At 56.2% G+C, this 26,933-nt stretch overlaps 2 protein-coding genes across 8 annotated transcripts in view; one reads left to right on the top strand and one right to left on the bottom strand.

Annotated features, from left to right (window-relative positions):
• Window positions 1-8,224, bottom strand: part of ZNF101 (zinc finger protein 101) — a 20,766-nt gene extending 12,542 nt beyond the window's left edge. For 2 of the 6 annotated variants that reach the window (XM_054465106.2, XM_054465110.2), the window contains exon 1: window positions 4,033-5,015. Coding sequence is in view for 1 of the 6 variants with exons in the window: in XM_054465108.2 (XP_054321083.1) it covers window positions 3,258-3,260 (3 nt within the window). In the remaining 5 variants the exon portion in view is untranslated. Of the gene's footprint in view, window positions 1-3,257; window positions 3,973-4,032; window positions 5,581-7,669 lie in introns of those variants that run through there. The other 4 variants (XM_063658816.1, XM_063658817.1, XM_054465111.2 and 1 more) reach the window with 4 other exon arrangements.
• On the top strand, window positions 7,940-26,838 carry ATP13A1 (ATPase 13A1). 2 transcript variants are annotated; one of them, XM_054465104.2, is made up of 26 exons: window positions 7,940-8,757; window positions 12,017-12,106; window positions 12,213-12,403; window positions 14,590-14,662; window positions 14,849-15,004; window positions 15,082-15,151; window positions 15,232-15,338; window positions 15,816-15,945; window positions 16,066-16,121; window positions 16,333-16,459; window positions 16,534-16,671; window positions 16,748-16,868; window positions 17,289-17,446; window positions 17,846-18,021; window positions 18,096-18,206; window positions 19,270-19,395; window positions 20,193-20,301; window positions 22,065-22,264; window positions 22,342-22,438; window positions 24,283-24,443; window positions 24,514-24,628; window positions 24,716-24,912; window positions 25,691-25,833; window positions 26,051-26,162; window positions 26,246-26,389; window positions 26,504-26,838. In XM_054465104.2, the coding sequence occupies exons 1-26, from the start codon at window positions 8,359-8,361 to the stop codon at window positions 26,612-26,614; spliced, it is 3,618 nt and encodes a 1,205-aa protein (XP_054321079.1). In that variant the 5' UTR covers window positions 7,940-8,358; the 3' UTR covers window positions 26,615-26,838. The 2 variants fall into 2 exon arrangements, with proteins under 2 accessions (XP_054321079.1, XP_063514885.1); XM_063658815.1 differs by having other exon boundaries at window positions 8,359-8,757; window positions 26,223-26,389.
• The last annotated feature ends 95 nt before the right edge of the window (window positions 26,839-26,933 follow it).

The raw sequence follows: 26,933 nt of genomic DNA, 5'->3' as shown, positions 1-26,933 counted from the left end.
AGGAGAATAGCTTGAACCAGGGAGGCAGAGATTGCGATGAGCCGAGATCGCACCACTGCACTCCAGCCTGGATGACAGAGCAAGACTGTCTCAAAAAAAAGAAAGAAAGAAAGAAAAAAAGGCCAGGGACGGTGGCTCACACCTGTAATCCCAGCACTTTGGGAGGCCAAGGCAGACGGATCATCTGAGGTCAGGAGTTTGAGACCAACCTGACCAACATGGTGAAACCCTGTCTCTACTAAAAAAAAAATACAAAAATTAGCCGGGCGTGATGGCAGGCGCCTGTAATCCCAGCTACTCGGGAGGCTAAGGCAGGAAAATCCCTTGAACCTGAGAGGCAGAGTTTGCAGTGAGCTGAGATGGAGCCACTGCACTCCAGCAACCCCAAATTCTCATTGAAATCCTAACACCCGGCCAGGCGCAGTGGCTCACGCCTGTAATCCCAGCACTTGGGGAGGCTGAGGCGAGTGGATCACGACCGAGGTCAGGAGATCAAGACCATCCTGGCTAACATGGTGAAACCCCGTCTCTACGAAAAATACAAAAAAAATTAGCTGGGCGTGGTGGCAGGCACCTGTAGTCCCCGCTACTGGGAGGGGGTGGTGCTGAGGCAGGAGAGTGGCATGAACCCTGAACCCAGGAGGCGGAGCTTGCAGTGAGCCGAGATCACGCCACTGCACTCCAGCCTGGGCGACAGAGCAAGACTCTGTCTCAAAAAAAAAAAAAGAAGAGAAATCCTAACACCTAAGGTGATGGTATTAATATTAGGGGCAGCAACTCTGGGAAATAACTGGGATTACATGAGATCATGAGAGAGCCCTAGGAGTAAGATTAGTATCCTTAGGAAAAGAGATGAGTATCTATCACTTTCAGATGTCATTCAGTATTTTTTCCATAATAAACCATTCAGTAAACAAAAGATCATATCTGACTACTTCTAGATGTTGCCAAACTTATCCCAAAGGATTCAGCAGTAATCTGTCAAATCCACATAACACAAAACAGAACAGAGTTATCCACCATCACAAATTCCCCAACCTGCAAAGGAGAGGAGCTGATGTGCTGGTGAATCTTTGTAAATCACTAATTTCTGCTTATCTACCATGCCTTTTTTTATTATTTATTTTTTGAGACGGAGTCTCACTCTGTCGCGCAGGCTGGAGTGCAGTGGCGCGATCTCCAGCTCACTGCAAGCTCCACCTCCCGGATTCACGCCATTCTCCTGCCTCAGCCTCCAGAGTATCTGGGACTACAGGGGCTCACCACCACGCCTGGCTAATTTTTTTGTATTTTTAGTAGAGACGGGGTTTCCCCATGTTAGCCAGGATGGTCTCGATCTCCTGACCTCGTGATCCGCCCGCCTCTGCCTCCCAAAGTGTTGGGATTACAGGCGTGAGCCATCGCGCCCGGCCTACCATGCCTTTTTTTTGTGGGAATGTATTCATATTCTGCAGCCATAATGGAAGATTTCCTTTTTTTTTTTTAAAGACAGGGTCTCACTCTGTCGTTCAGTGCAGTGGCGCAATCACAGCTAACTGCAGTCTCAACCTCCCCGGGCTCAGATGGCTCTCCCACCTCAGTCTCCTGACTAGCTGAGACTACAGGCATGCGCCACCATACCCGGCTAATTTTTGTATTTGTTGTAGAAATGGGGTCTCGCCACGTTGCCCAGGCTGGTCTCAAACTTCTGGGCTCAAGAGATCTTCCCGCCCCAGCCTCCCAAAGTGCTGGAATTACAAGCGTGAGCCACCTAGAATCGCTTTTGACTTCCAGAGCAGACTGGGCAACATAGTGAGACCTTGTCTCTACAAAAAATAAAAATTAGCCGGGCGTGGCGCATGCCTGTGGTCCCAGCTTCTTGGGAGACTGAGGCAGGAGGATTGCTTGGCCCCAGAGGTTGAGGCCTTAGTAAGCCATGACTGTGACACTGCATTCCAGCCTGAGCTGCCTCAGAAGGGAGAAGTTTCTTTCTACTGTTTCTGGCCCCACCCCACCCCCAAGGGCCAGCAGGGACTCCCTCTGGAATTTCCTAAGGAAACTTCTTTTCAAAAGACAAGAACTCCTCCCTAGGAGGCTCATCAAACAACCAGGAAAGATTAACCACGCCAGGACAGACTTTTCACCCATTCTTCAGAGGGCAGCTGGAAGAAATCCCTGGACGGTCCTGAAACCCAGGACCAGAAAGATAGGAGGGTGGGCTGAGGACCCAATACCCTGTGAAGTTCCCAAGAGGAGCCTCCACCCAAAGACTGTCTGATAAGGTGTCCGCGCCTAGGGAAGGTAAAAAGAGGGCAGACACAGTGTTTTTTTTTTTAACATCGGAGTGTCAGGGGGTTATTTTCTGCTTTGCTCGCATGTGAAATGTTCACAAACGGAAAATGAACTTTTTAAGAAGTGCCATCTACGGCTCCTTGGAAAAGATGACAGTTAAAACACTGGGTCTTGCCAGGCGCAGTGGCTCAAGCCTGTAATCTCAGCACTTTGGGAGACCGAGGCAGGCAGATACCTGAGATCAGGACTTTAGCACGGCCAACATGGTGAACCTGTCTCTACTGAAAATACAAGTTAGCCGGATGTGGTGGCGAGCACCTATAATTCCAGCTACTCAGGAGGCTGAGGCAGGAGAATCACTTGAACCCGGGAGGCGGAGGCTGCAGTGAGCCGAGACTGTGCCACTGCACTCCAGCCTGGGCGACAGAGCGAGACTCCGTCTCAAAAATAATAGAAATAATGATAATAATAATAATGTGAAGTGGATGTAGTGGAGGGAAAACTTAGGGTTGGGGAATGCGGGGAAATTTAGGGATTTACTGCAGCCCTGGGAGGAGCGAGGCTGGGGGACGGGGTCGTGGGTTTGAAACCCAGCTTCCCACACCTTTGGAAGGCTCCGAAGGAAACGGGGACCGCCTAAGAGAGGAGGAACTGGGGACCCCACAGGCCACGGCTCCTCCCACACGAACCCCACACCTGAGGCGGGATTCCCCCTAAGACCCTCCTGAGGCCCCCGCACAATCTAGAGAGACGCGGGGCTGCGGGCGCAGAGCTGCCCTGAGAGGGCTCCGGGCCGGGACAGGACACCCGGTGTCCGGGCGGCTGGTCCAGCTCCACCCCGCGACCGAGGGGACCAAGGGTCGAGCTGCGCCTGGGGGAGTCGGGTCCCAGACCCCACAGTCGCCGCGGGGAGGCCCAGGTCCAGCCACTGCCGGTTCCGACCAGCTCCTCCTCAGGTCTCCGGACGCCCGGCTCCGCACGCTCACCATTTCCGGCTTCCGGGTGTCCTGGGTCTTCCCTGGGGCTGGAGCAGCCAGAACAGGTCCCACACGACAGAATCTGCCGTATCCGGGGCACCAGAGGCTCCCCAAGGAACTAAAACCCGGACCCGAATGGGGGGGCGGCGCGAAAAGAGACCGCTTCGGGCTTTGGAAGTTGCCCCTCCTCCCGGCGCACCTGATTGGACAGTTTGCCGCACAGCGCCTTTGACTGGATGGCGCCCCAGGTCCCGCCCCTGGGGCTTAAGCAACAGGAGAGGTGATCGGAATCCTCAGATAATCCGCCCGCTGTGTGGGGTGTGAGTGACAGGTGCTACCTGCAGCCCCTCGCAGGGCGGGACTTTCTCTGGGACCTTGGACTTGGACTTGCATGGAAGCAGAACTTGCTCCTGTTAGGGTCAACCCAACCAGACTGTTCCCCTCCTTCCCCCATCAGTCTTACAGTACAGTCCTTTGTGACCGCCACACAACTCCCCCCGGGCTAGAAGTAGACCTCCTCCCCACTGACCCTTCCAGTAACTGTTTGTTCAAAAGACTTCAGCTGAACCGGCAGACAGTTCCAGGATGCGGTGAGAACACCTGCCCACCTTGCATAACAAAGCTGGCAAAAACATCTCCAGGATGCGGTCAGGACACCTGCACCCCCGACTCAGTTTTCACACCCCAGCCCAGTTCCTCGCCCTATAAAGCCCTGCTGTAGTCTGTAAGCGGGGTTGCCTCCTCTAACTGTGGGGGAGCAGCCCGGCAAGTTAATAAAACTTACTTGATTGACTTCAGGTCTCTTCGTCCTTTCGGCTGACCTTACAGCTCCTGGTTTTCCAGAGCAGGCCCTGTCGGCTTCCTGTACTCAGTGGGTCCTTCCTGCTGCTGCTTTTTTTTTTTTTTTTTTTTTGAGACGGAGTTTCGCTCTTGTTGCCCAGGCTGGAATGCAATGGGCAGGATCTCAGCTCACTGCAACCTCCGCTTTCCGGTTTCAAACGATTCTCCTGCCTCAGCCTCCCGAGTAGCTGCGATTACAGGCGCCCACCACCACTCCCGGCTAATTTTTGTATTTTTAGTAGAAATGGGGTTTCACCATGTTGGCCAGGCTGGTCTCGAACTCCTGATCTCGTGATCCGCCGGCCTCGGCCTCTCAAAGTGCTGGGATTACAGGCGTGAGCCACCGCACCCAGCCGCCTCCTGCTTCTTTTTCCGGAACACCGCTCACATGAGTGTGCATGGAATTCCAGACTCCGTGTTCAGTGAAGCCATCTCTCCGCCTTGGAGCTGGAGAGACTCCCAGGTCACACTGGAACAGGTAGAAGGCCCTGATGTCCTCCAGAGATCAGGAATTTAAGATGAGGCTATTGGTCCCATGGCCAAGGCTTCCTACACCTTACTTCTCAGGCTACTCCTTTTCAGCCAAGAAAATAAAAACATGCCTTAAAGGGAACAAAATTATTAAATGCAGGGAAAAACTGGAGTAAACCACTTTCTTTTTTTCTTTTTTTTGAGATGGAGTCTGGCTCTGTCGCCCAGGCTGGAGTGCAGTGGCATGATCTCAGCTCACTGCAACCTCTGCCTCCCAGGTTCAAGCGATTCTCTTGCCTCAGCCTCCTGAGTCCGAGTAGCTGGAACTACAGGCATGTGCCACCATGCCCGGCCAATTTTTTGTTGTTGTTGTTGTTTTTGTATTTTTAGTAGAGACGGGGTTTCACCGTGTTAGCCAGGATGGTCTCAATCTCCTGAACTCGTGATCCACCCGCCTTGGCCTCCCAAAGTGCTGGGATTACAGGCATGAGCCACCGTGCCCGGCCTGGAGTAAACATTCTATAAAGGTATTGCTACCAGAAAGGGGTCCAGTCCCAGACTCCAAGAGCAGAAGCTTGGACCTTGTATGGGAAAGAATTAATATTGGAGAAAAAACTGAAAAAGTAAGTATATCGAACTGTATCATGGGACAGAACCATGTCATTCCTATTTTTACTGAAGATTATTTTATTTGATACTATGTGATTATTAAGTCCTATTACATTTCCTTTCTCCTTTTACGAAGTCATGTATCTTAAGAATATGCAGCCGGGCACAGTGGCTCACACCTGTAATCCCAGCACTCTGGGAGGCCGAGGCAGGCGGATCATGAGGTCAGGAGTAGACCAGCCTGGCCAACACGGTGAAACACCGTCTCTACTAAAATTACAAAAATTAGCCGGGTGTGGTGGCGCATGCCTGTAATCCTAGCTACTAAGAAGGCTGAGGCAGGAGAATTGCTTGAACCCAGGAGGCGGAGGTTGCAGTGAGCCGAGATCACAGCATTGCGCCTGGGCGACAGAGCATGACTCCATCTCAAAAAAAAAAAAAACAGGGCCGGGCGCGGTGGCTCACGCCTGTAATCCCAGCACTTTGGGAGTCGGAGGCGGGTGGATCACGAGGTCAGGAGTTCAAGACTCAGCCTGGCCAAGAAGGTGAAACCCCGTCTCTACTAAAAATACAAAAAATTAGCTGGGTGCAGTGGCAGGCGCCTGTAATCCCAGCTACTCGGGAGGCTGAGGCAGGAGAATCGCTTGAACTCGGAGGGTGGAGGTTGCAGTGAGCTGAGATCATGCCACTGCACTCCAGCCTCCAGCCTGACGACAGAGACTCCATCTCAAAAAAAAAAAAAAAACCTAACCAGAATATGCAGTGGGTGGCCGCAGTGGGTCACACCTGTAGCACTTTGGGAAGTCGAGGCAGGCAGAGCTCTTGAGGCCAGGAGTTCCAGACCAGCCTGGCCAACATGGTGAAACCCCATCTCTCCTAAAAATACAAAAATTAGCAGGCATGGTGGTTCATGCCTGTAATTCCAGCTACTAAGGAGGCTGAGGCAGGAGAATCGTTTGAACCCAAGAGGCAGAGGTTGCAGTGAGCCAAGATTGCAACACTGCACTCCAGCTTGGGCAAGAGTGAGACTCTGTCCCAAGAAAACAAAACAAAAGACTAGGACCGGGCACCGTGGCTCACACCTGTAATCCTAGCACTTTGGGAGATTGAGGCGGCCAGATCATTAGAGGCCACGAGTTTGAGACCAGACTGGCCAACATGGCGAAACCCGTCTCTACTAAAAACACAAAACATTAGGCTGGGAGCGCTGGCTCAGGCCTGTAATCCTAGCACTTTGGGAGGCTGAAGTGGGCGGATCACAAGGTCAGGAGTTCGAGACCAACCTGGCCAACATAGTGAAACCCCATCTCTACTGAAAATACAAAAAATTAGCCAGGCATAGTGGCACGCGCCTGTAGTCCCACCTACCCGGGAGGCTGAGGCAGGAGAACCGCTGGAACCCAGGAGGCGTAGGTCATAGTGAGCTGAGATCGCACCACCGCACTCCAGCCTGAGCAACAGAGTGAGACTCTGTCTAAAAAAAAAAATACAAAAATTAGCCGGCGCGGTGGCATGCGCCTGTAATCCCAGTTACTTGGGAAGCTGAAATGGGAGAATCGATTGAACTCGGAAAGTGGAGTTTGCAGTGAGCCGACATCGCGCCACTGCACTCCAGCCTGGGCGACGGAGTGAGACTTCATCTCAAAAAATTAAAAAAAGAATATGCAACAATATAAGCTACAAAATTTAAATATCCAATAAATTTTTAGTTTAAATAAATTTGCTGTATCAGAAAACAAAAAGAAACATAAAATATTGTTACTGTTTGTCACACTGTTTAATCCTACTAATTGGTACTGTTAAGTAGTCCTATTGTGGTTTTGTTCAAATAGCATTTATGCAACAGTACAGTTAATAATATAGAACTATATAATTTCTTTTTTTTTTTTTTTTTTGAGACAGAGTCTCGCTCTGTCGCCCAGGCTGGAGTGCAGTGGCGCGATCTCGGCTCACTGCAAGCTCCGCCTCCCAGGTTCAGGCCATTCTCCTGCCTCAGCCTCCGGAGTAGCTAGGACTACAGGCTCCTGCAACCACGCTCGGCTAATTTTTTGTATTTTTAGTAGAGACGGGGTTTCACTATGTTAGCCAGGACGATCTCGATCTCCTGACCTCGTGATCCGCCCGCCTCGGCCTCCCAAAATGCTGGGATTACAGGCGTGAGCCACCTCGCCCGGCCTATAAGTATATAATTTCAAGTAAACACCAGTTTTTCATTTTTTTTATGTTAAAGTGGTAAGTTTTTTTTTTTTTGGAGACGGAGTCTCGCTCTGTCGCCCAGGCTGGAGTGCAGTGGCGCAATCTCCGCTCACTGCAAGCTCCGCCTCCCAGGCTCACGCCATTCTCCTCCCTCAGCCTCCGGAGTAGCTGAGACTACAGGCGCCCGCCACCACCCCCGGAGAATTTTTTTTTTTTTTTTGTATTTTTAGTGGAGACGGGGTTTCACCGTGAGCAATCTTGGCTCACTGCAACCTCCGTCTCCCGGGCTCAAGCAATTGTCCTACCTCATCCTCCCGAGTAGCTGGGATTACAGGCATGTGCCACCACGCCCAGCTAGTTTTTGTATTTTTACGTGGTTTCACCACGTTGGGTCTTGAACTCCTGACCTCAGGTGATCCGCCCGCCTCCGCCTCCCAAAGTGTTGGGATTACAGGCGTGAGCCACCGCGCCCGGCTAGTTTTCGTAATTCTTATCTATCACATTAAGGCTCTTGTCCGGTGTGGTTGTGTTCCGGGGCGGTGACCGACCCCGCCCCTCACTAGCCCCGCCCCCGCAACGGGCCCCGCCTCCTGAACTCCAGAGCTCCCGACCCCGCCTCCGCAGGGTCCAGGCTTCGCCCCTCGTGACAGGTGGTGCTGGTGTAGTCAAGGAGGAGGGCTCGCTTTTTTTGGTTCAGGTTGTCATGGTGGCACCCAGCCCGCCTTGCCGGCCTTGTCTTTTCCGGTCTCAGTCCGGCGTGGCAGCGGAGGCAGGCAGCGTTAGGTCTTCCAGTCCGTCTCTGTCATGGCAACGCCCTGCCTCTTCTTCCGGCCACAGCCTGTCATGGCGGCACCCGAAGTAGGCAGAACAGCCTGTTCTGTTGCCCTGGTTCTTCCTAGTCCAGGCTGCCATGGCGGCGCTCAGGGCTTACCGGAAGTAAAACTTCGGAAGTGAGTCGTTCCTCTGCCCGGAAGTGAGCGCGGCGCTAAGAAAGATGGCGGCAGCGGCGGCGGCGGTGGGCAATGCGGTGCCCTGCGGGGTCCGGCCTTGCGGGGCCCGGCCTGACAGGCAGCCCAAGCCCGGGCCGCAGCCGCGCGCGCTCCTTGCCGCCGGGCCGGCGCTCATAGCGAACGGTGACGAGCTGGTCGCTGCCGTGTGGCCGTACCGGCGGTTGGCGCTGCTGCGGCGCCTCACGGTGCTGCCATTCGCCGGGCTGCTCTACCCGGCCTGGTTGGGTGCCGCAGCCGCTGGCTGCTGGGGCTGGGGCAGCAGTTGGGTGCAGATCCCCGAAGCCGCGCTGCTCGTGCTTGCCACCATCTGCCTCGCGCACGCGCTCACTGTCCTCTCGGGGCATTGGTCTGTGCACGCGCATTGCGCGCTCACCTGCACCCCGGTAAGTGTGTACGCGCGAGCCCGACCCCCAGCACCGTCGGGCCTCGCCGTGGGTCCCAGCTGCGGCCTTCCTTTCGGTCACCATCGCGACCTGGGCCACCCATCTGCCTGGCCTGGGTTCCCAGGGGCACCCTCTACACTTTGGCGCAGGCTTAATCATGACCCCGCTGCTGACTTGCTGTGCATGCCTGGTGCGTGTTATTTCCTTTTTCTGAAGTCTTCCCTGTTACGGTCATTTAGATTCAGTAATGTAATACTTGTAAGAGGCTTAGCGCAGGGCCCAGCATACGTCGCCCAGGTCAGGTAGGAGTTGTTAATGGTATTTCCCATATTAGCGACTACTCTTGTTCTGGAAACGGCCCTACCTTTCGTCTCATCTGTCTCCTACCTTGGTTTTCAAAGTGTAAGGCGAGACCACTGGGATAGGTTTCCCCCATCCATGAAGCTTAGTTGGTTCTTAGACTGAACCAAGTTTTGCTGTCCAGTGCTTAGTGGTCTTCTATACTGTGATGGAAAGGAGCATGAAATGCAGTTAATTACAATGTTGAAGAGAGGCAGAGGTGTTTATGAGCGAGTCACTTACACGATGTCTTTCCGCAAAATGAGGGTGGTGATAGTGAGTTCTGCTCGGGATACAACAGCAAGCAAGGTCGCGCTCCTGATCCACAGTTTAGAGTTCTGAGTGACCAAGTGTCATCGGAGGAGTTGGTGACTGTGAGCTTCCCTGGGCCTGAAGCAGTGACTGTGCCATCTCTCTCTGGGCCTGTCTCAGGTGACACCAGCAGGTTTGGAGCCATGGACACTGAGGTATATCAGGAAGCTTCCCCTCTGATCCCAGGAGTGTGTTTGCCTCAAGAAGAGGAAAAGGGAACAGCATCAAAGGCTACAGAAAGACAGAAGCCCCCCACCCTGGCTGGCTCTGAATGTGGGTAGAATCCTCATTCTCCTCTCCTGAGAGACTGAACCTGTTCTGTCCTTCAAAGAGACTTATCTATCCCAGGGGAGGAGCTCAACTTGGTGGCTTTGAGGTAGTGCAATGAAAGACACCATGAGGGACAAAATAAAGGAGGGGTTAAGGGGACTGTGGCACCGCTCAAACTTCAGCTGCCTTTTGACCTACAGCTAAGCAGCTTAGCTCTTAACTTCCTCTCCAGGGATGGAGAAGTGGGAGGAGCTGAACAGCCATCAGCCAGGAGAGGTGGATCTGGGTTTGATTCAGGTCTCAGAAAGGGCCACTTCTGCTCTCTGAGATTCAGTTTCTCCCTTCTGTAAACTGAGAACCGTAACACCTACTGGGTGCCATCGTGAGAAGTGGAGATGATATCTGCAAAGTGCCCGCCCTGGGGCCATCACGGTGTATAGCCTCTTGTACCTTTCTTCCGTGACGTCACGTTTGTAGTTATGTGATTGTTGTTATTTGCTGCCTGCTTTGGAGGCTCATGAACCACCCGTGCGGTGGCGCTTTGTTTCTGCGGGTCATCATTGTGCTCCCCCAATCTCCATGCAGCTCGTCTCCATGCAGCTCGGTCTAGCAGAGCCGCAGAGGGATGGATGTAGTTCACGGGATCCACGGAGCACTGAACGAGCTCCATTCAACATTTCTGTGTCTTAGGTGCTGGGGAAACAGCAGTGAACAAAACAGGCAAATCCCCCTGCCTTTATGGTGTTACTGGGAGGGAGAACTCACAGTCAGCAGTTGATGCTAAAGAGAGATGACATCTAACATCAGGACAGGATGGGACATTGCCAGGAACTTTAGATGGGGCAGCCAGGGAGGGGCTCCTGAGAAGGCGATGTTTCAGCAAAAGCCTGAGGCAGCAAGGGAGCTGTGTGAATGTGTATTCCAGGCAGAGAAAACAGCACATGCCAAGGCCCTTTGCTGAGGCACGGTCGAGCCCCATATGCGTGTGGAGCTGTGGAGTGTAGTGAGCAGGGTTGGTGGAAGAGGCAGAGCTGAGCACGAGGCCAGGGGGCCTGTGATGGGGGCAGGGGCTTGGCTCATGTGAATTGAGGACATACTGAGTGGGCGCCTGGCAGCGTTCTTCCTATTTGAGCTCATGTCACCATCAGCAGAGCAGAGCCCTGGGCATTAGGTGCTGTCTGTGCAGCCAGCTTCCCAGCTTTTTTTGTTGTTTTGTTTTTGTTTTGTTTTTTGGGGCTTTTCTTTTTTTTGCTTTTGAGATGGAGTCTGGCTCTGTTGCCCAGGCTGGAGTGCAGTGGCACAATCTCGGCTGACTGCAACCTCCACCTCCCGGGTTCAAGTGATTGTTCTGCCTCAGCCTCCCGAGTAGCTGAGACTACGGGTGCCTGCCATCATGCCCAGCTAATTTTTATATTTTTAATAGAGACGGGGTTTCACCATATTGGCCAGGCTGGTCTCAAACTCCTGACCTCGTGATCCCCCCTGCCTCGGCCTCCCAAAGTGCTGGGATTACAGGCGTGAGCCACTGCGCCAGCCTTTTTATTGAGACAGAGTCCTGCTCTGTCGCCCAGGCTGGAGTGCAGTGGCGCGATCTCAGCTCACCGCAAGCTCTGCCTCCTGGGTTCACGCCATTCTCCTGCCTCAGCCTCCCAAGTAGCTGGGGCTACAGACGCCTGCCACCACGCCCAGCTAATTTTTTGTATTTTTAGTAGAGATGGGGTTTCACCATGTTAGCCAGGATGGTCTCAATCTCCTGACGTCATGATCCGCCCACCTCGGCCTCCCAAAGTGCTGGGATTACAGGTGCGAGCCACTGCGCTTGGCTGGTTTTTTTGTTTTTTTTTTTAATTGAGATAGGATCTTACTCTGTCACCTAGGCTGGAGTGCAGTGTTGCAATCTCAGTTCACTGCAACCTCCGCCTCCCAGTTCAAGGGATTCTCCTGCCTCAGCCTCCTAAGTAGCTGGGATTACAGGTGTGCACCACCATGTCCAGCTCATTTTTGTATTTTTAGTTGAGACAGGGTTTCGCCCCATTGGCCAGGCTGATCTCGAATTCCTGACCTCAAGTGATCTGCCAGCCTTGGCCTCCCAAAGTGCTAGGATTATGGGTGAGTCACCGCGCCCAGCCCTGTGCTCCCAGCTTTAAGTGTGGCACCAGAGGCACAGCAAGGTGGTCTCCTTTGTCCTGATGACAGACGAGGGAGTGACAGAGCACCAGAGCCCAGTGGCATTTCAGAATATACCCATAGAGGTGCTGCACCCAAAACCTCCCGGGGGGGGTGTTGGAACTGTAGGTTGAGAAGAGCTAAGCCACAATGCTTTCTTTGTCTCTGTCAGGAGTACGACCCCAGCAAAGCGACCTTTGTGAAGGTGGTGCCAACCCCCAACAATGGCTCCACGGAGCTCGTGGCCCTGCACCGCAATGAGGTAGGGACTGCCTGCTGGGCTCCTGGAGGAGGGGCTTGAGTGGGATTCCCAGGCACTGACACCCCAAGGTCAGGGGCCTCTGCGGCAAACACACCTTCTACCACAGGGCGAAGACGGGCTCGAGGTGCTGTCCTTCGAATTCCAGAAGATCAAGTATTCCTACGATGCCCTGGAGAAGAAGCAGTTTCTCCCCGTGGCCTTTCCTGTGGGAAACGCCTTCTCATACTATCAGAGCAACAGAGGCTTCCAGGAAGACTCAGAGATCCGAGCTGCTGAGAAGAAATTTGGGAGCAACAAGTGAGTCCTTGATTTGCCTGTAGCACCTTTGCCTTTCTGTCCTGCTCCCCTCCTGATTCAGGGTGCCTAGGAAGCGGGACAGAGGCATCTGCCCTTTTATTTGTTTATTTACTATTATTTTATTTTTATTTTATTTTTTATTTTTGAGACTGAGTCTCGCTCTGTCACCCAGGCTGGAGTGCAGTGACGCGGTCTCAGCTCACCCCAACCTCCGCCTCCCCGGTTCAAGCGATTCTCCTGCCTCAGCCTGCCAAGTAGCTGGGAATATAGGCTCCGCCGACCACACTTGGCTAATTTTTGTATTTTTAGTAGAGACGGGGGTTTCACCATGTTGGCCAGGCTGGTCTTGAACTCCTGACCTCAGGTGATCCTCCCATGTTGGCCTCCCAAAGTGCTGGGATTACAGGCGTGAGCCACCACACCTGGCCAAATCTGCCCTATTTTAGCCAAATGTCCCAGGTGACTGTGATGCCGTTTGAGCAACATGCTCTAAGTCCAGTCTCCCCTGAACTTGCCTGCTGGCAGGAACCCCAGAGGGTCTGCAGCTGGAAGCCCGTGCTCTGGGGTGTGAGACCTTGAGTGTAAGGTTCTTCACAGGAGTCTAGCCTGTGGCCCCTCCTCAGCAACAGCTTCATTTTAAATTCTTTTAAAATGTTTGTTTATTTGTGTAGAGATGGGGTCTTGCCATGTTGCCCAGGCTTGTCTCAAACTCCTGGCCTCAAGCAGTCCTCCTAAATCAACATCGCAAAGTGCTGGGATTACAGGCATGAGTCACTGCACCCAACCTAAACATTTCAGTCCTCACTGTTTCGAGTCTACGCATCTCAGTGCTTCAGGAATGGTGATGAAGACAGTGACCATGTCTGCCCTTTTGTACTGAGCACAATGGCCAATGTGTGGTGCACACCCTCTGCCTTCATCTTCACCAAAACTGCAAATGCTGACATGTGGCTGGGAGCCGGAGAACTGGGCTCCAAACCCCGTCATGGCCTTGTTACAATGGTCCTCAACCTGGAAACCCACAGAACACCTAGGGAGCTCTTTCCTGACTTAATCACTGTTCAGAGATTACAAATATGTTGACTTCAACTATCAATCTAATACAAGGATTTATAAGAAACATTCAGCGACTTCCCCTACCCCAAGGTTGGCCAGTCACATTAATGGCTTGTGGCAACTACGTTGCCTTTCATGCTGTTCTTACTCACGCAAAGGTACCCAGCAAGATACAAGGGAAGGGCTTATTGTTTGATAGCAGCGGGGTTGCTCTTTGGTTTCCTCTTCTCACATCCCATACATAAGACGTCCATGCAGTTAAAGGGCAGAGCGAGAATGACCCTCATTGACGTGACTGATGCCCTGATCAGATTGGACCATGGCACAGAGTACTGCAGAACACACCCTTAGGCCCGAGTCCTTGAATTCTCGAGCTTTGTTTTTTTTTTTTGGAGACAGGGTCTCACTCTGTTACCCAGGCTGGAGTGCAGTGGCGTGATCATGGCTCACTGCAGCCTAGAACTCCTGGGCTCAAGCATTCGTCCTGCCTCAGCCTTCCAAATAGCTGGGACCACAGGCACACACCACCACCCCCCAATAATTTTTAAATTTTTTGTAAAGAGAAGGTCTCGCTGTGTTGCCCAGGCTAGTCTCTGACTCCTGGGCTCAAGCACTTCTCCTGCCTCGGCCTCCCAAAGTGCTGGGATTACAGGCGTGAACCACCCTACTCGATCCATTCTGGGGCTTTAATTCAGGAATCGTAGAAAATCTCAGCTTTGGTGGGGCTGGGTCTCAGTGTCTTCTGCTGTCTGTAGCTTCAGGGCCTCCATCCTTCAATCAGAGGCTCCTTCTCTACTTGCTGCGTCACTCGACCAGATGATGGGCTCTCGTCTGACACCAGCCCCAGGCTGCCGGGAAGAGCATATTGCAGATTTGGGAGCTTCATCTGTTTTATGCAGAGCCGAGGGCTGTGGGTGGGCAGCGTGTCTACCCCAGGCGCAGCCAGGATGAGGGAGAGCCACTGTCAAATGGATCCTCCTGTCTGGAAGCTCGCCAGGGCTCCCGACACCCACATATGACTCTTGGTTTCTTGAGAGCAGCCTGCCATGCTCAGGTTGGAGGGGTCAGGTGGAGACTCCATACCCTAGAGGCCTTGCCCTGGGAACAGGATGGGGCCTGGTCTCTTGCAGGGCCGAGATGGTGGTACCTGACTTCTCGGAGCTTTTCAAGGAGAGAGCCACAGCCCCCTTCTTTGTATTTCAGGTAAGGCAGCAGCTCTGGCCCATCTCCCCATTTCTTCCCTTGGGGCTTTCCTAGCCGGATCAAGCCTGCCCACCACTTCTAAACCTGGAAGCCTCTCCCCATCCTCACGTGTCAGATCCAGTGGGTGGAAGGGGCTCATGGGAACAGGGCGGGTAGGGCAAGGACAGACGGGCTGGCATCCCACAGGTGTTCTGTGTGGGGCTCTGGTGCCTGGATGAGTACTGGTACTACAGCGTCTTCACGCTATCCATGCTGGTGGCATTCGAGGCCTCGCTGGTGCAGCAGCAGATGCGGAACATGTCGGAGATCCGGAAGATGGGCAACAAGCCCCACATGATCCAGGTGTGGCTGCCGGGGAGACCCAGGTGGGGGTTGCGGCACAGGTGCAGCTTCTGTGCTGACACCCGTGCCCCACCCAGGTCTACCGAAGCCGCAAGTGGAGGCCCGTTGCCAGTGATGAGATCGTACCGGGGGACATCGTCTCCATCGGTGAGGCCGGGTTCCGCTCAGTCCCAGTGGGAGCCCCAGCCTCAGGGCCTCTGGCCAACCCTCCTGCCTCTGCCCTGCAGGCCGCTCCCCACAGGAGAACCTGGTGCCGTGTGACGTGCTTCTGCTGCGAGGCCGCTGCATCGTAGACGAGGCCATGCTCACAGGGGAGTCTGTGCCACAGATGAAGGTACTTGGTGGAGGATGGGGATCCTCAAGCTGTTCAGGAGGAAACAGGCCAGGAGGTGGAGGCCCAGGGGGTGGCGGGGATCCCCCTCAGGCACAGGCGGAGGAGGCAGTGTGGGCACAGATGAGCTCTGTGGACTGGGGAGCCGGGTGGTGGGGGTGAGGAAGGAGGTGAGAGAGCCAAGGGCATCCAGGGTACATTGGTGCCCTGGGATGTCAGACCAAGGTGGACTGGGAGCAGCCCAGAGTGGGTGAGTCCCGGACGAGGCCAAGTGCAGGCCCCAGAGAGCAGGCACTGTGAGTGCAATGGGGAGAAGACAGGACAGGGTGAGGGTGAGGACCCGGGAACTGGGTGGGATGTGCTGGTCGGGTGGGGAGCCCCCTGGCTCATTCCAGCCTCGAGGTCCAGCTGTCCAGGAACTCAGATGGAGAAGGAAGCAAGGTAGGCCTGGCCATCCAGATTCACGATCTTCCTCCCCAGGAGCCCATCGAAGACCTCAACCCAGACCGGGTGCTGGACCTCCAGGCTGACTCCCGGCTACACGTCATCTTCGGGGGCACCAAAGTGGTGCAGCACATCCCCCCACAGAAAGCCACCACAGGCCTGAAGCGTAGGTGCCTCATGGGCGTCTGGGGGTATCTGGGTTTCCACCCCCTTTGCCCATCTGCTTGATCATGAGGGAGTCAGGACGAGGAGACAGGCATGACAGTGACTCTGCTTCTCTCCCCAGCGGTTGACAGCGGGTGTGTGGCCTACGTCCTGCGGACTGGATTCAACACATCCCAGGTGCAGGGCCAGGTCTGGGGAGGGCGGGCCCCAGGGCAAGGTATCAGCCCTTTCCAACCCCAGAACATCTGCCCCACGGGCTGACTCTGGCAGCACGGCCCTGGACCTGGGCCAGGGTGCAGAGGCTACCCCAAGACCAGGCCCACGCACTCAGGCCTGAGCTGCTGGAGGGAGTCCACACAGCAGAAAGGCTGTCCCTCCATTCTTCCAGGGCAAGCTGCTGCGCACCATCCTCTTCGGGGTCAAGAGGGTGACTGCGAACAACCTGGAGACCTTCATCTTCATCCTCTTCCTCCTGGTGTTTGCCATCGCTGCAGCCGCCTATGTATGGATTGAAGGTAAACGCCACGGCCTCTGTGGTCCCCTGCGCCCGCCCTCCGAGGCTCCAGGCTGGCAGGCCCTGTCTCCACAGGTACCAAGGACCCCAGCCGGAACCGCTACAAGCTGTTTCTGGAGTGCACCCTGATCCTCACCTCGGTCGTGCCTCCTGAGCTGCCCATCGAGCTGTCCCTGGCCGTCAACACCTCCCTCATTGCCCTGGCCAAGCTCTGTGAGTGTGTCAAATGGGGTAGGGTGCCAAGTGGGCTGGGGCCAAGCAGGACCCCTGACCTCACTCCCGCCCCTAGACATGTACTGCACAGAGCCCTTCCGGATCCCCTTTGCTGGCAAGGTCGAGGTGTGCTGCTTTGACAAGACGGGGACCTTGACCAGTGACAGCCTGGTGGTGCGCGGTGTGGCCGGGCTGAGGTAAGCGTCAGGGGCCCTGCAGCAAAGGTCACCCAGATGGGGTTTCTGGGAAGTCGAGAGACAGGTGGCCCATCCACCCCAAGCCCTTGCAGTGAGGGCCCGTCAGAGGCCCTGCCTCAGGAGTTCATTTCCAGGGGCTCCCCACAAAGTCCTGGGTGTCAGCCATGGTAGCGGCACAGGGGCTCAGCTCAGGCCTGGAACATCACACACCAGCCATGAGACCACATGACCCCCAGGCACAATGCCTGGCTTCTGGGGGCATCTGTGAAGCAGGTGCGGGTCTCACAAAGACCCAGTTGGCGCCCAAGCCCCCCAGTGACAGGCACAGAATGAATGGCCTCGGAGGTCTTTCCGCTGGTGGAGATGCAGCTTCGCCCTACCCGCCTGCACTCTGTAACCAGCTGTTCCCCGACCTTGCAGAGACGGGAAGGAGGTGACCCCAGTGTCCAGCATCCCTGTAGAAACACACCGGGCCCTGGCCTCGTGCCACTCGCTCATGCAGCTGGACGACGGCACCCTCGTGGGTGATCCTCTAGAGAAGGCCATGCTGACGGCCGTGGACTGGACGCTGACCAAAGGTGAGGGGCTGGGTCCTCAGGCCCAGCAAGGGGGAACCATTGGCTCTCACAGCCCTAGGCAGGTGGGCTGCACCCCTCAGAGGATCTTGGGGACAGGCAGGCCTACAGCTCTGATGCTCCCCGAGGTGGGTGGCCAGAGGCTCACTTTAGACCCAGGACAGGCCACGTCCTTAGGTGTTCCTCTGGGTTGGAATCTGCCCTGCCCTGGCCGAAGCCACAGTGCCAGGGTCCTCCAAGCCCAGGTCTTCCAGCTCTGGACCAACCCCTGCTGTAGCCCAGAGCCCCCGATCAGGCCCTGGGGGAGGCAGGGGGGAGGTGGGGGAGGCCGGGGTGAGAGGTGGGGGCTTGGCTGCCTCTTTGGAGCAAAGCCCCTCAGGACTCGTACTTATTTGTTTCCAGATGAGAAAGTATTCCCCCGAAGTATTAAAACTCAGGGGCTGAAAATTCACCAGCGCTTTCATTTTGCCAGTGCCCTGAAGCGAATGTCCGTGCTTGCCTCGTATGAGAAGCTGGGCTCCACCGACCTCTGCTACATCGCGGCCGTGAAGGGGGCCCCCGAAACCCTGCACTCCATGGTGAGCTGGCCCCAGCCTGGGGCAAGGGGTAGGGGTGCGGGGCAGCCCGTGACATCCCCCTGCATTCCCTGCAGTTCTCCCAGTGCCCGCCCGACTACCACCACATCCACACCGAGATCTCCCGGGAAGGAGCCCGCGTCCTTGCGCTGGGGTACAAGGAGCTGGGACACCTCACTCACCAGCAGGTACGGGCCCAGGCTCCCCCCGCCTTCACCATGTGCCTGGCCCGTCAGCTCCTCCCTGAGTCACCTCCTGTGTCCCACAGTGCCAGGTTGAATGGTTGTGATTTTGTCCTCCTTGCCCCGCCTCCAGCTTCTACCTTTGGAGACTCCAAATGGCACTCAGTCTGTCCGCTGCTGTGGGGACCCATCCAGTCCTGGCTCATGCAGAGCACACGCAGGGCTTACCTGCCCCAGTCCTGGTGTGTCCCTAGCTCTACTCTTCTGCCCTGGTCTTGGGCAGGGCTTGGTGGCATCCTCAGCCCTCTCACCCATCCACCCTCCACAAAGCCCACCTTCCGCCTCCACCACCGGCACATCTGCCGCTTGGCTTCTTCCTGGGCTCTCGTTCGTTCTGCTTGCACCCTACAGCTGCGGATCCTTCCAGAATTTAGCCTCAGGTTGCAGTGCTGTGTGCAGAGCCCAGGCCACAGCTCACAGCCTGCGTGCTCTGCCCTGTTCCTGCACCTGGAGCCCCCTTCCCAGTGACACAGGTCCTCATCACCTTCATAGTGACCACTTCTGAGGCCTTTCCACCCTCTCTGGATTCCGTTCTCACCTCCTCTCTCGTGGCACTCAGCACTCCGATTTCTGTGACTTTCTTGATCATGCGTCTCCCCTGGTGCAGTGTGAGCTCCCTAAGGCCAGGGGTCTGTGCCCAGTCTCTGGTATGTGGTGGAGCCCCAGTGAGTAAGAGTTCATGGCTAAACTCCAGCATTATCGGGAGAGTCCCCACTTCATTGACTCAGAAGCTGAGCCACAAGGGACTCTGTGATGTGCCCATGTCTGCAAGCAGGACATAGAGCCACATTCAGGGGACCCAGACCACCCGGTCACTGCCAGATCCCACCCCTCGAGCGTGCCTGGTACCCTCCTGGCATTTCTCCCCTCCCAACCCTCGCATGTGCCCACTACGGGAACAGGGCCTTCCATCGTCCCCCTGGCCCCCAGCGCATGGTCAGAGCTGAGGAAATGCAGAGTGTGGGCAGAGGGAGGGACAGATGGTGAGGGTGCCCCTGTCTATCCACAGGCCCGGGAGGTCAAGCGGGAGGCCCTGGAGTGCAGCCTCAAGTTCGTCGGCTTCATTGTGGTCTCCTGCCCGCTCAAGGCCGACTCCAAGGCCGTGATCCGGGAGATCCAGAATGCGTCCCACCGGGTATGGGACGGTGCTCAGCTCCACCCTCTGCATGGGAAATAGAGGCGAGGAGATGACAATTACAGCTTCGTGGTTGGGGTGGGCACCCAGGTCTCACAGGCTGCATGTTTTGGCTGAGCAAGATCATAGCTCAGGTGCTAACATTGCCGCTGGCCCAAGAACACTTTGGGACCCGCCTGTGCTGGCTCCTCTCACCTCCACAGACCACTCCCTTCACCCCCCGCATCATGGAAAGATAGGGGCGCTTCTCTCCACTTCCCCGATCCACCGCCATCCTGGAGAGAAGGAAGCTGAGGCTGGGGAGTTGGGTGGGGGGCACTGTCTGCCTGTCCTGGTGGCTTCTGGTGGCTTGTGTTTTCTATTTTGGGACTTAGGGTGTCTTTTAGGGTATAAGGGGTGAGTGAACCGTCTCAGAGGATGATGGCTCTGGGTCAGATGGGTGATGTGATTAGTCCCCACCAAGCCCAGAGGTCATGGTCCCATCCTCCTCTTTGCTGAAATATTACCCCCATGGGCAGCTACCAAGCCAAGAGGGTCCACCTCAGGGGCAGGTTGTTCATTTGTATTGCAAATCCAAGCTAAGGGTGTCTTCAGAAGCACACACATACACGTGTCATTTGTGTAAAATGACCTGGGTGGGGGTGGATTGTGGCCCTTGGAAGCCCATTCAGCATCTCGGTTAGAGGCCCAGGATCTCCCACTGTGGCCTGCCTTAGAAGGAGACTTGGCAGCCTTGTCTCTGGCCTAGAGCTTGGCCCCAGGGTGCCCTGCTGAGCCTCTGCCCCTCTTTCCCCAAGGTGGTCATGATCACGGGAGACAACCCGCTCACTGCATGCCACGTGGCCCAGGAGCTGCACTTCATTGAAAAGGCCCACACGCTGATCCTGCAGCCTCCCTCTGAGAAAGGTGAGGCCCTAGCCCGGCCCACAGTGGGGAAGGGGGACCCTGAGTCCAAGAACAGCTCCCATCGCAACAGCCCACCTGTGTGCCAGGCCTCAGCAGCAGAGTGTCTTCAAATGCCTGGCACCACGTTGGCACCACTAATCACAGCCCTGGCCCACTGGGCACCTCGGACAGCATGTGAGCGTTCACTGGGTCACAGGTCCCAGGATGTGCGGCATGTAGGTGTTTATTTACCATAATTAGGCGATAGTCTGACTGCCAGCTCGGGTTTCCTGTGCACTCATGGGCAGATACTGCTCCTACCACGCTTACTCCCCATCCTCAGCGTCATCCTCATTTCACACCCTCTTTGGCCTGGCAAGCTGCCCATGTACCGAGTGCTCCCTTCCCGAGCACAGGGACTGCTGGCATCCTCAGCCACAGTTGATGGCACAGTTTGCCCAGTGCTCAGCCTGACCAGACCCCAAGCGGAGCACTCTATGCGTGGTACTGCGTTGGTTCCTCCACCCCATCCTGCACCACAGGGGGTGGCTTGCCTTCCCCACACCACAGAGGAGGAAGCTGGCTGGGTCAGCTCTCGGGGCCCCTGCTTTGTAGAGAAGGGACAGAGGCTCAGAAGTGAACCCACTTGCCCAGGTCACTTGATGTCCCCATGGCTAAGGATTGGAATCCAGACAGCCTGACTCTAGAGCTCAAGGCTCCAACCTCTCCCCGGTGACCTCTTTGAGCAATGCCCTGGATTCAGATTGATGAAGAGGCAGACATAGAGACCCAGCCCCTCCCAGCTAGAGGTGTGGGGCTTACCAGATACCTGCCCCAGGGCTAGAGGTGAAGCCCCCGTGGGCACATGCAGTTCAGGAACTGCATGAGTGTTGACAGGGCCCTAAGAAGAACCACATGGAGCAGTGTTGCCACAGGGCTGCTGGCAGCAAACATTCACAGGTCTGGGCCAGAGCAGCTTCCAGAACCTCCAGGCCACCTCTCAGAGGACTTGGTCCCTGCCCTCCCTCTGTTCTGTTGGTCCCAGGCCTCCCCCTGTCCCAGCCCCAGCTACCGGGGTCTTCCAGGGCCTGGGGATTGTGGGCAGGTGGCATGGAGCAGATGAACAGGACTGTTGACAAGCGAAGCTGGTCTAGCAACAGCTGCAGCACAAGCCAGGTGGAGGTGTGCTGCCCTTCAGCTTGAGATGGTCCAGGGTGAGCAGGCCAGTGCCAGGAGGGCTGGTGGGCCGCCCTTGGCCATCCTCAGCGCCCAGCATCCAACCCAGGGCCAGCCAGCAAGAAAGGGGGGAAGTGGAGCAAGAAGACGTTGAGAACTCAGGGGTCCTGTCAGAGTGGGGAGGGGGCCCAGCCCTGAGAAAACAGGATTTCAGAGAGGCCAAGGGCGCAGGGATAAATGAGGTGAGGGCCTGGTGTGGGGTTTCCCAAGGAGAGTGCAATAGCCTCCTTCTGTGTGTTTCAGGTTGGGGGGCCTTGCATGAGGTGGGGGCATGGCTTAGCTGGGGTCAGACTGCCCAGGTTCTAATCTGGCTGTGTCCCATGCTCTCAGGCAAGTAGCTCAGGCCCCAGGCTCTTGGTTCCACCCTGCACACCTGAGGGACATTCTTTCTGGAGTCCCCAGAGAAGGGCTGGGGGTCACCTGGGTGGGTAGGGAGGTGCGGGCTCCAGAGAGGAGAGACTGGCCGGTGCTGGGGTCCGAGTGGAGGGAGGGTGCTTCTGAGCCCGGGCAGCCAATCCCCCAGCCCTAACCCTAGGTGCTGCCCGCAGGCCGGCAGTGCAAGTGGCGCTCCATTGACGGCAGCATCGTGCTGCCCCTGGCCCGGGGTTCCCCAAAGGCACTGGCCCTGGAGTACGCACTGTGCCTCACAGGCGACGGCTTGGCCCACCTGCAGGCCACCGACCCCCAGCAGCTGCTCCGTCTCATCCCCCACGTGCAGGTGTTTGCCCGTGTGGCCCCCAAGCAGAAGGTATGTGCACAGCCCTAGGGGTCAGGGGTACAGACGTAGGCACGCAGCCCCTGCTCAGCCTGTCTCCGCCCACACAGGAGTTTGTCATCACCAGCCTGAAGGAGCTGGGCTACGTGACCCTCATGTGTGGGGATGGCACCAACGACGTGGGCGCCCTGAAGCACGCTGATGTGGGTGAGTGCTGTGGGCTAGGGTGGTTCCTTTGTGGACGAGGTGTTGAGGACATGTCACTGAGCTAGAAAGACAGACCCGGCCCTTGGTGACAGCCATGGGGGCACTAATTCCTGTGAGGAAGCATGCAGGGGATGGGAGGGGGTGGCAAGGTCAGGGGCTTCGAGGGCAGGAAGGGATGTGAATATCCCAGGAACAGAGCAGGGTGGAGGCCAGAGGCCAGGAGAGAGGCAACAAGTTGGGAGAGTGACTCAGAAAACCCAGAGCTGAAGCCATGAAGATGGTTCATAGCCCCAGATCTCTGTCAAAAGCACACAGATGGCTGAGCACTGTGGCTCCTGCCTGGAATCCCAGTGCTTTGGGAGGCTGAGGCGGGAGGATCACTTGAGTCTGGGAGTTCAAGGCAGTGGTGTGATCCACTCTAATCTAAGTGACAGTGCAAGACCCTGTCTTTTTTTTTTTTTTTTTTTTTTTTTATGACGGAGCCTTGCTCTGTCGCCCAGGCTGGAGTACAGTGGCACGATCTGGGCTCACTGCAACCTCCACCTCCTGGGTTCAAGCGATTCTCCTGCCTCAGCCTCCCAAATAGCTGGGATTACAGGCACGTGCCACCATGCCCGGCTAACTTTTGTATTTTTAGTAGAGATGGGGTTTCACCATGTTGGCCAGGATGGTCTCCAACTCCTGACCTCAAGTGATCCACCCGCCTTGGCCTCCCAAAGTGCTAGGATTACAGGTGTGAACCACTGCATGCCGCCGAACCCTTTTTTTTTTTTTTAATTTATTTATTTTTTTAATTGAGACAGAGTTTCTCTCTTGTTGCCCAGGCTGGAGTGCAATAGCACGGTCTCAGCTCACTGCAACTTCTACTTCCCGGGTTCAAGCAATTCTCCTCCTTCAGCCTCCCAAGTAGCTAGGATTACAGGCACCAGCCACCATGCCCATCTAATTTTTGTATTTTTAGTAGAGACAGGGTTTCACCATGTTGGCCAGGCTGGTCTCAAACTCCTGACTTCAGGTGATGCGCCTGCATTGGCCTCCCAAAGTGCTGGGATTACAGGCGTGAGCCACCTCACCTGGCCTTTTTTTTCTTTTTTTTTTTTTTTTGGCAAGAACACAGGTGTTAAATTGAACTTTAAAGATCAATCTTACATTGTTTTTTTTTGCTTTTCCAATATTTATCTGCTTTTATCTACTAAAGCATTTATTGAGTGTTGTTTGCCTCCTAGAATCATGCTCCTTGGCTGTTTCTTTTGAAATCAGTTTAGGTTTTTTTGTTTTGTTTTTGTTTTGAGACTGTCTCGCTCTGTCGCCCAGGCTGGAGTGCGGTGGTGTGATCTCATCTCACTGCAACCTCCGCCTCCCGGATTCAAGCGATTCTCCTGCCTCAGCCTCCTGAGTAGCTGGAATTACAGGCACATACCACCACCCCTGGCTAATTTTTGTATTTTTAGTAGAGATGGGGTTTCACCATATCAGCCAGGCTGGTCTCAAACTCCTGACCTCAGGTGATCCGCCCACCTCAGCCTCCCAAAGTGCTGAGATAACAGGTGTGAGCCACTGCGCTCGGCCAAAATGAGTTTAGTTTTGACCCATCTCTTGTTGTGTGTTTTTTCATTGCATTTGTTTTGGCGGTTTGTTGTTGGTGGTTTGTTTTCTTAAAGTAGTTTGTAGAAAGCAACACGGGCACTCTCAGGTCTCCTTAGGGTGTCAGGTGAAATGGGGAAGTCTGGGAACTGTCCTCACGGGAGCCAGTTGGGGAACTTCAGGACCAGTGGCTCTGAAGCCAGCAATCTTCCCCTCCGTGGAGCCCGCTCCTCCGGGTCTGACACCCTCCTGCCCCCCAGGTGTGGCGCTCTTGGCCAACGCCCCTGAGCGGGTTGTTGATCGGCGACGGCGGCCCCGGGACAGCCCAACCCTGAGCAACAGTGGCATCAGAGCCACCTCCAGGACAGCCAAGCAGCGGTCGGGGCTCCCTCCCTCTGAGGAGCAGCCAACCTCCCAGAGGGTGAGTCCCAAGAGGGGAGGTGCTGCACCCCATCCTGGCCAGGGCTGACAGCCTGCTGCCTACCCTGCAGGACCGCCTGAGCCAGGTGCTGCGAGACCTCGAGGACGAGAGCACGCCCATTGTGAAACTGGGGGATGCCAGCATCGCAGCACCCTTCACCTCCAAGCTCTCGTCCATCCAGTGCAGTGAGTTGCCTGCCCCCGCTCCCCCTCCCTTCGTTCCCCCTTGGCACCCCTACCCACACCCACACCTGCCTCCCCACCACCCTGCAGTCTGCCACGTGATCAAGCAGGGCCGCTGCACGCTGGTGACCACGCTACAGATGTTCAAGATCCTGGCGCTCAATGCCCTCATCCTGGCCTACAGCCAGAGCGTCCTCTACCTGGAGGGGGTCAAGTTCAGTGACTTCCAGGCCACCCTACAGGGGCTGCTGCTGGCCGGCTGCTTCCTCTTCATCTCCCGTTCCAAGGTGGGCCCCAGAGGTGCTGGAAGGCCAGGGATGCATGGGCCTGCCAGGGCCAGGCTGATATAGGCACGGGAATTGTCATCCCCAAGTTACAGGACCCAGGGCCCCAGAGGTGGGGGCTGTAGCTGGGATGGCTCAGGAAATGCCGGCAGGGCAGTTGCGGACTGAGGCTCCCAGACCCCTCCAGGTGGCACAGCTTGGGGTCCACACCTGTCCACAGGCAGGGGTTCCAGGAGTGGGCCTCACAGAGCCCCACAAGCAAGGAACAATCATCAAGAGGGTAAAAAAACAACTAAGTGGGTCATAGGCTACACAGGACAGGCTAGTGGACAGCTGGGGAGGCCTGTGTGACACCGACACTCAGGCCAAGGCGTAAAGAACCAGGGGAGCCAGCGGCCGGGAACTGGACGCAAAGGCCCCAAACAGGCGTGGGCTGACGCAGGGAGGCCCCAGTGGCTGGAGGGGGTGGGAGATTGGCTGGGCGGGACTGTGCCTGTCCCGTGGGCTCCAGGAAGGGCAGGATCTGCTTCATGATTCTCAGGCCCCTGTGGCTGCCACGGGGAGCCTGGATGGCAGAGCCAGGGCCAGGGAGGCAGCCCTGGGCTCAGGGGTGAGAGGCAGGTAGGGCTCCGGGGACTGGTGCCGACTCATGGAATCCCCCAGGATTTGGTGGTGGCTCTACACAAGGTCTCCCGGGAGGCAGATGTTACTGCCTGCTGTGTGGGCAGGGTGGCCCCGAGTGAGCCAGATCCTGACTCCCCCACCCGCCTTGCTGCTGCAGCCCCTCAAGACCCTCTCCCGAGAACGGCCCCTGCCCAACATCTTCAACCTGTACACCATCCTCACTGTCATGCTCCAGTTCTTTGTGCACTTCCTGAGCCTTGTCTACCTGTACCGTGAGGCCCAGGCCCGGAGCCCCGAGAAGTAAGTGCTGCCTTGGAGGAGGTGATGTCCCTGCAGCTGAGAGTAGCAGGATGACGACTCCACAGACATCAGCAGGAGAGCCTGGGGGTTGTCCAGGGTGTCCAGGGAGGGGCACTAGGCCAGGCAGAGCCCTAGCTCTGCCAGGGCAGCAGGAAGCCACAGAGTGTGTGTGAGCCGGAGCAGGAGAGGGGGCCCTGACTCCCATGTGTCCTTGCAGGCAGGAGCAGTTCGTGGACTTGTACAAGGAGTTTGAGCCAAGCCTGGTCAACAGCACCGTCTACATCATGGCCATGGCCATGCAGATGGCCACCTTCGCCATCAACTACAAAGTAAGGCCTGGGACCCGCCTGAACATCCCCTGTCTGCCCACCCAGCCCCACCCCATGTAGCCATCTGTCCCTCATCCCCACAGGGCCCGCCCTTCATGGAGAGCCTGCCCGAGAACAAGCCCCTGGTGTGGAGTCTGGCAGTTTCACTCCTGGCCATCATTGGCCTGCTCCTCGGCTCCTCGCCCGACTTCAACAGCCAGTTTGGCCTCGTGGACATCCCTGTGGAGGTCAGTGGCCTTGTGGAGGTGACCCTGGGGCTCAGCTTGATGGGTCCCTCCTATGGCGGTGACCCTGGGCTGGGCTGCAGGTCTCCAGCTCACCATCACTCCCTGCCCCGACAGTTCAAGCTGGTCATCGCCCAGGTCCTGCTCCTGGACTTCTGCCTGGCGCTCCTGGCCGACCGCGTCCTGCAGTTCTTCCTGGGGACCCCGAAGCTGAAAGTGCCTTCCTGAGATGGCAGTGCTGGTACCCACTGCCCACCCTGGCTGCCGCTGGGCGGGAACCCCACCAGGGCCCCGGGAGGGAACCCTGCCCCCAACCCCCCACAGCAAGGCTGTACAGTCTCGCCCTTGGAAGACTGAGCTGGGACCCCCACAGCCATCCGCTGGCTTGGCCAGCAGAACCAGCCCCAAGCCAGCACCTTTGGTAAATAAAGCAGCATCTGAGATTTTAAAAAGCCCTGCCTCCACCTCGTCTGCGCCACACGGTGTTTGCTGGGGGCTCAGGGACAGAGGGTCACTGAGGAAGGTCCCAGCACCCTCCCCACAGGCC

Source organism: Pongo pygmaeus, chromosome 20 (assembly GCF_028885625.2).
Source record: "Pongo pygmaeus isolate AG05252 chromosome 20, NHGRI_mPonPyg2-v2.0_pri, whole genome shotgun sequence".
Taxonomy (NCBI): domain Eukaryota; kingdom Metazoa; phylum Chordata; class Mammalia; order Primates; family Hominidae; genus Pongo; species Pongo pygmaeus.
The sequence above is the reverse complement of the archived record's forward strand: the minus strand, read 5'-3'. Positions and strand labels throughout refer to the sequence as shown.

What these genes read in the sequence shown, in the direction of transcription:
- ATP13A1 (XM_063658815.1), top strand. Translation starts at nt 8,359, where the DNA reads ATGGCGGCAGCGGCGGCGGCGGTGGGCAATGCGGTGCCCTGCGGGGTC. An exon ending in CGCGGTGTGGCCGGGCTGAG is followed by an intron (nt 16,869 to 17,288) that starts GTAAGCGTCAGG and finishes CCGACCTTGCAG; the next exon opens with AGACGGGAAGGAGGTGACCC. An exon ending in TCCAGAATGCGTCCCACCGG is followed by an intron (nt 19,396 to 20,192) that starts GTATGGGACGGT and finishes TCTTTCCCCAAG; the next exon opens with GTGGTCATGATCACGGGAGA.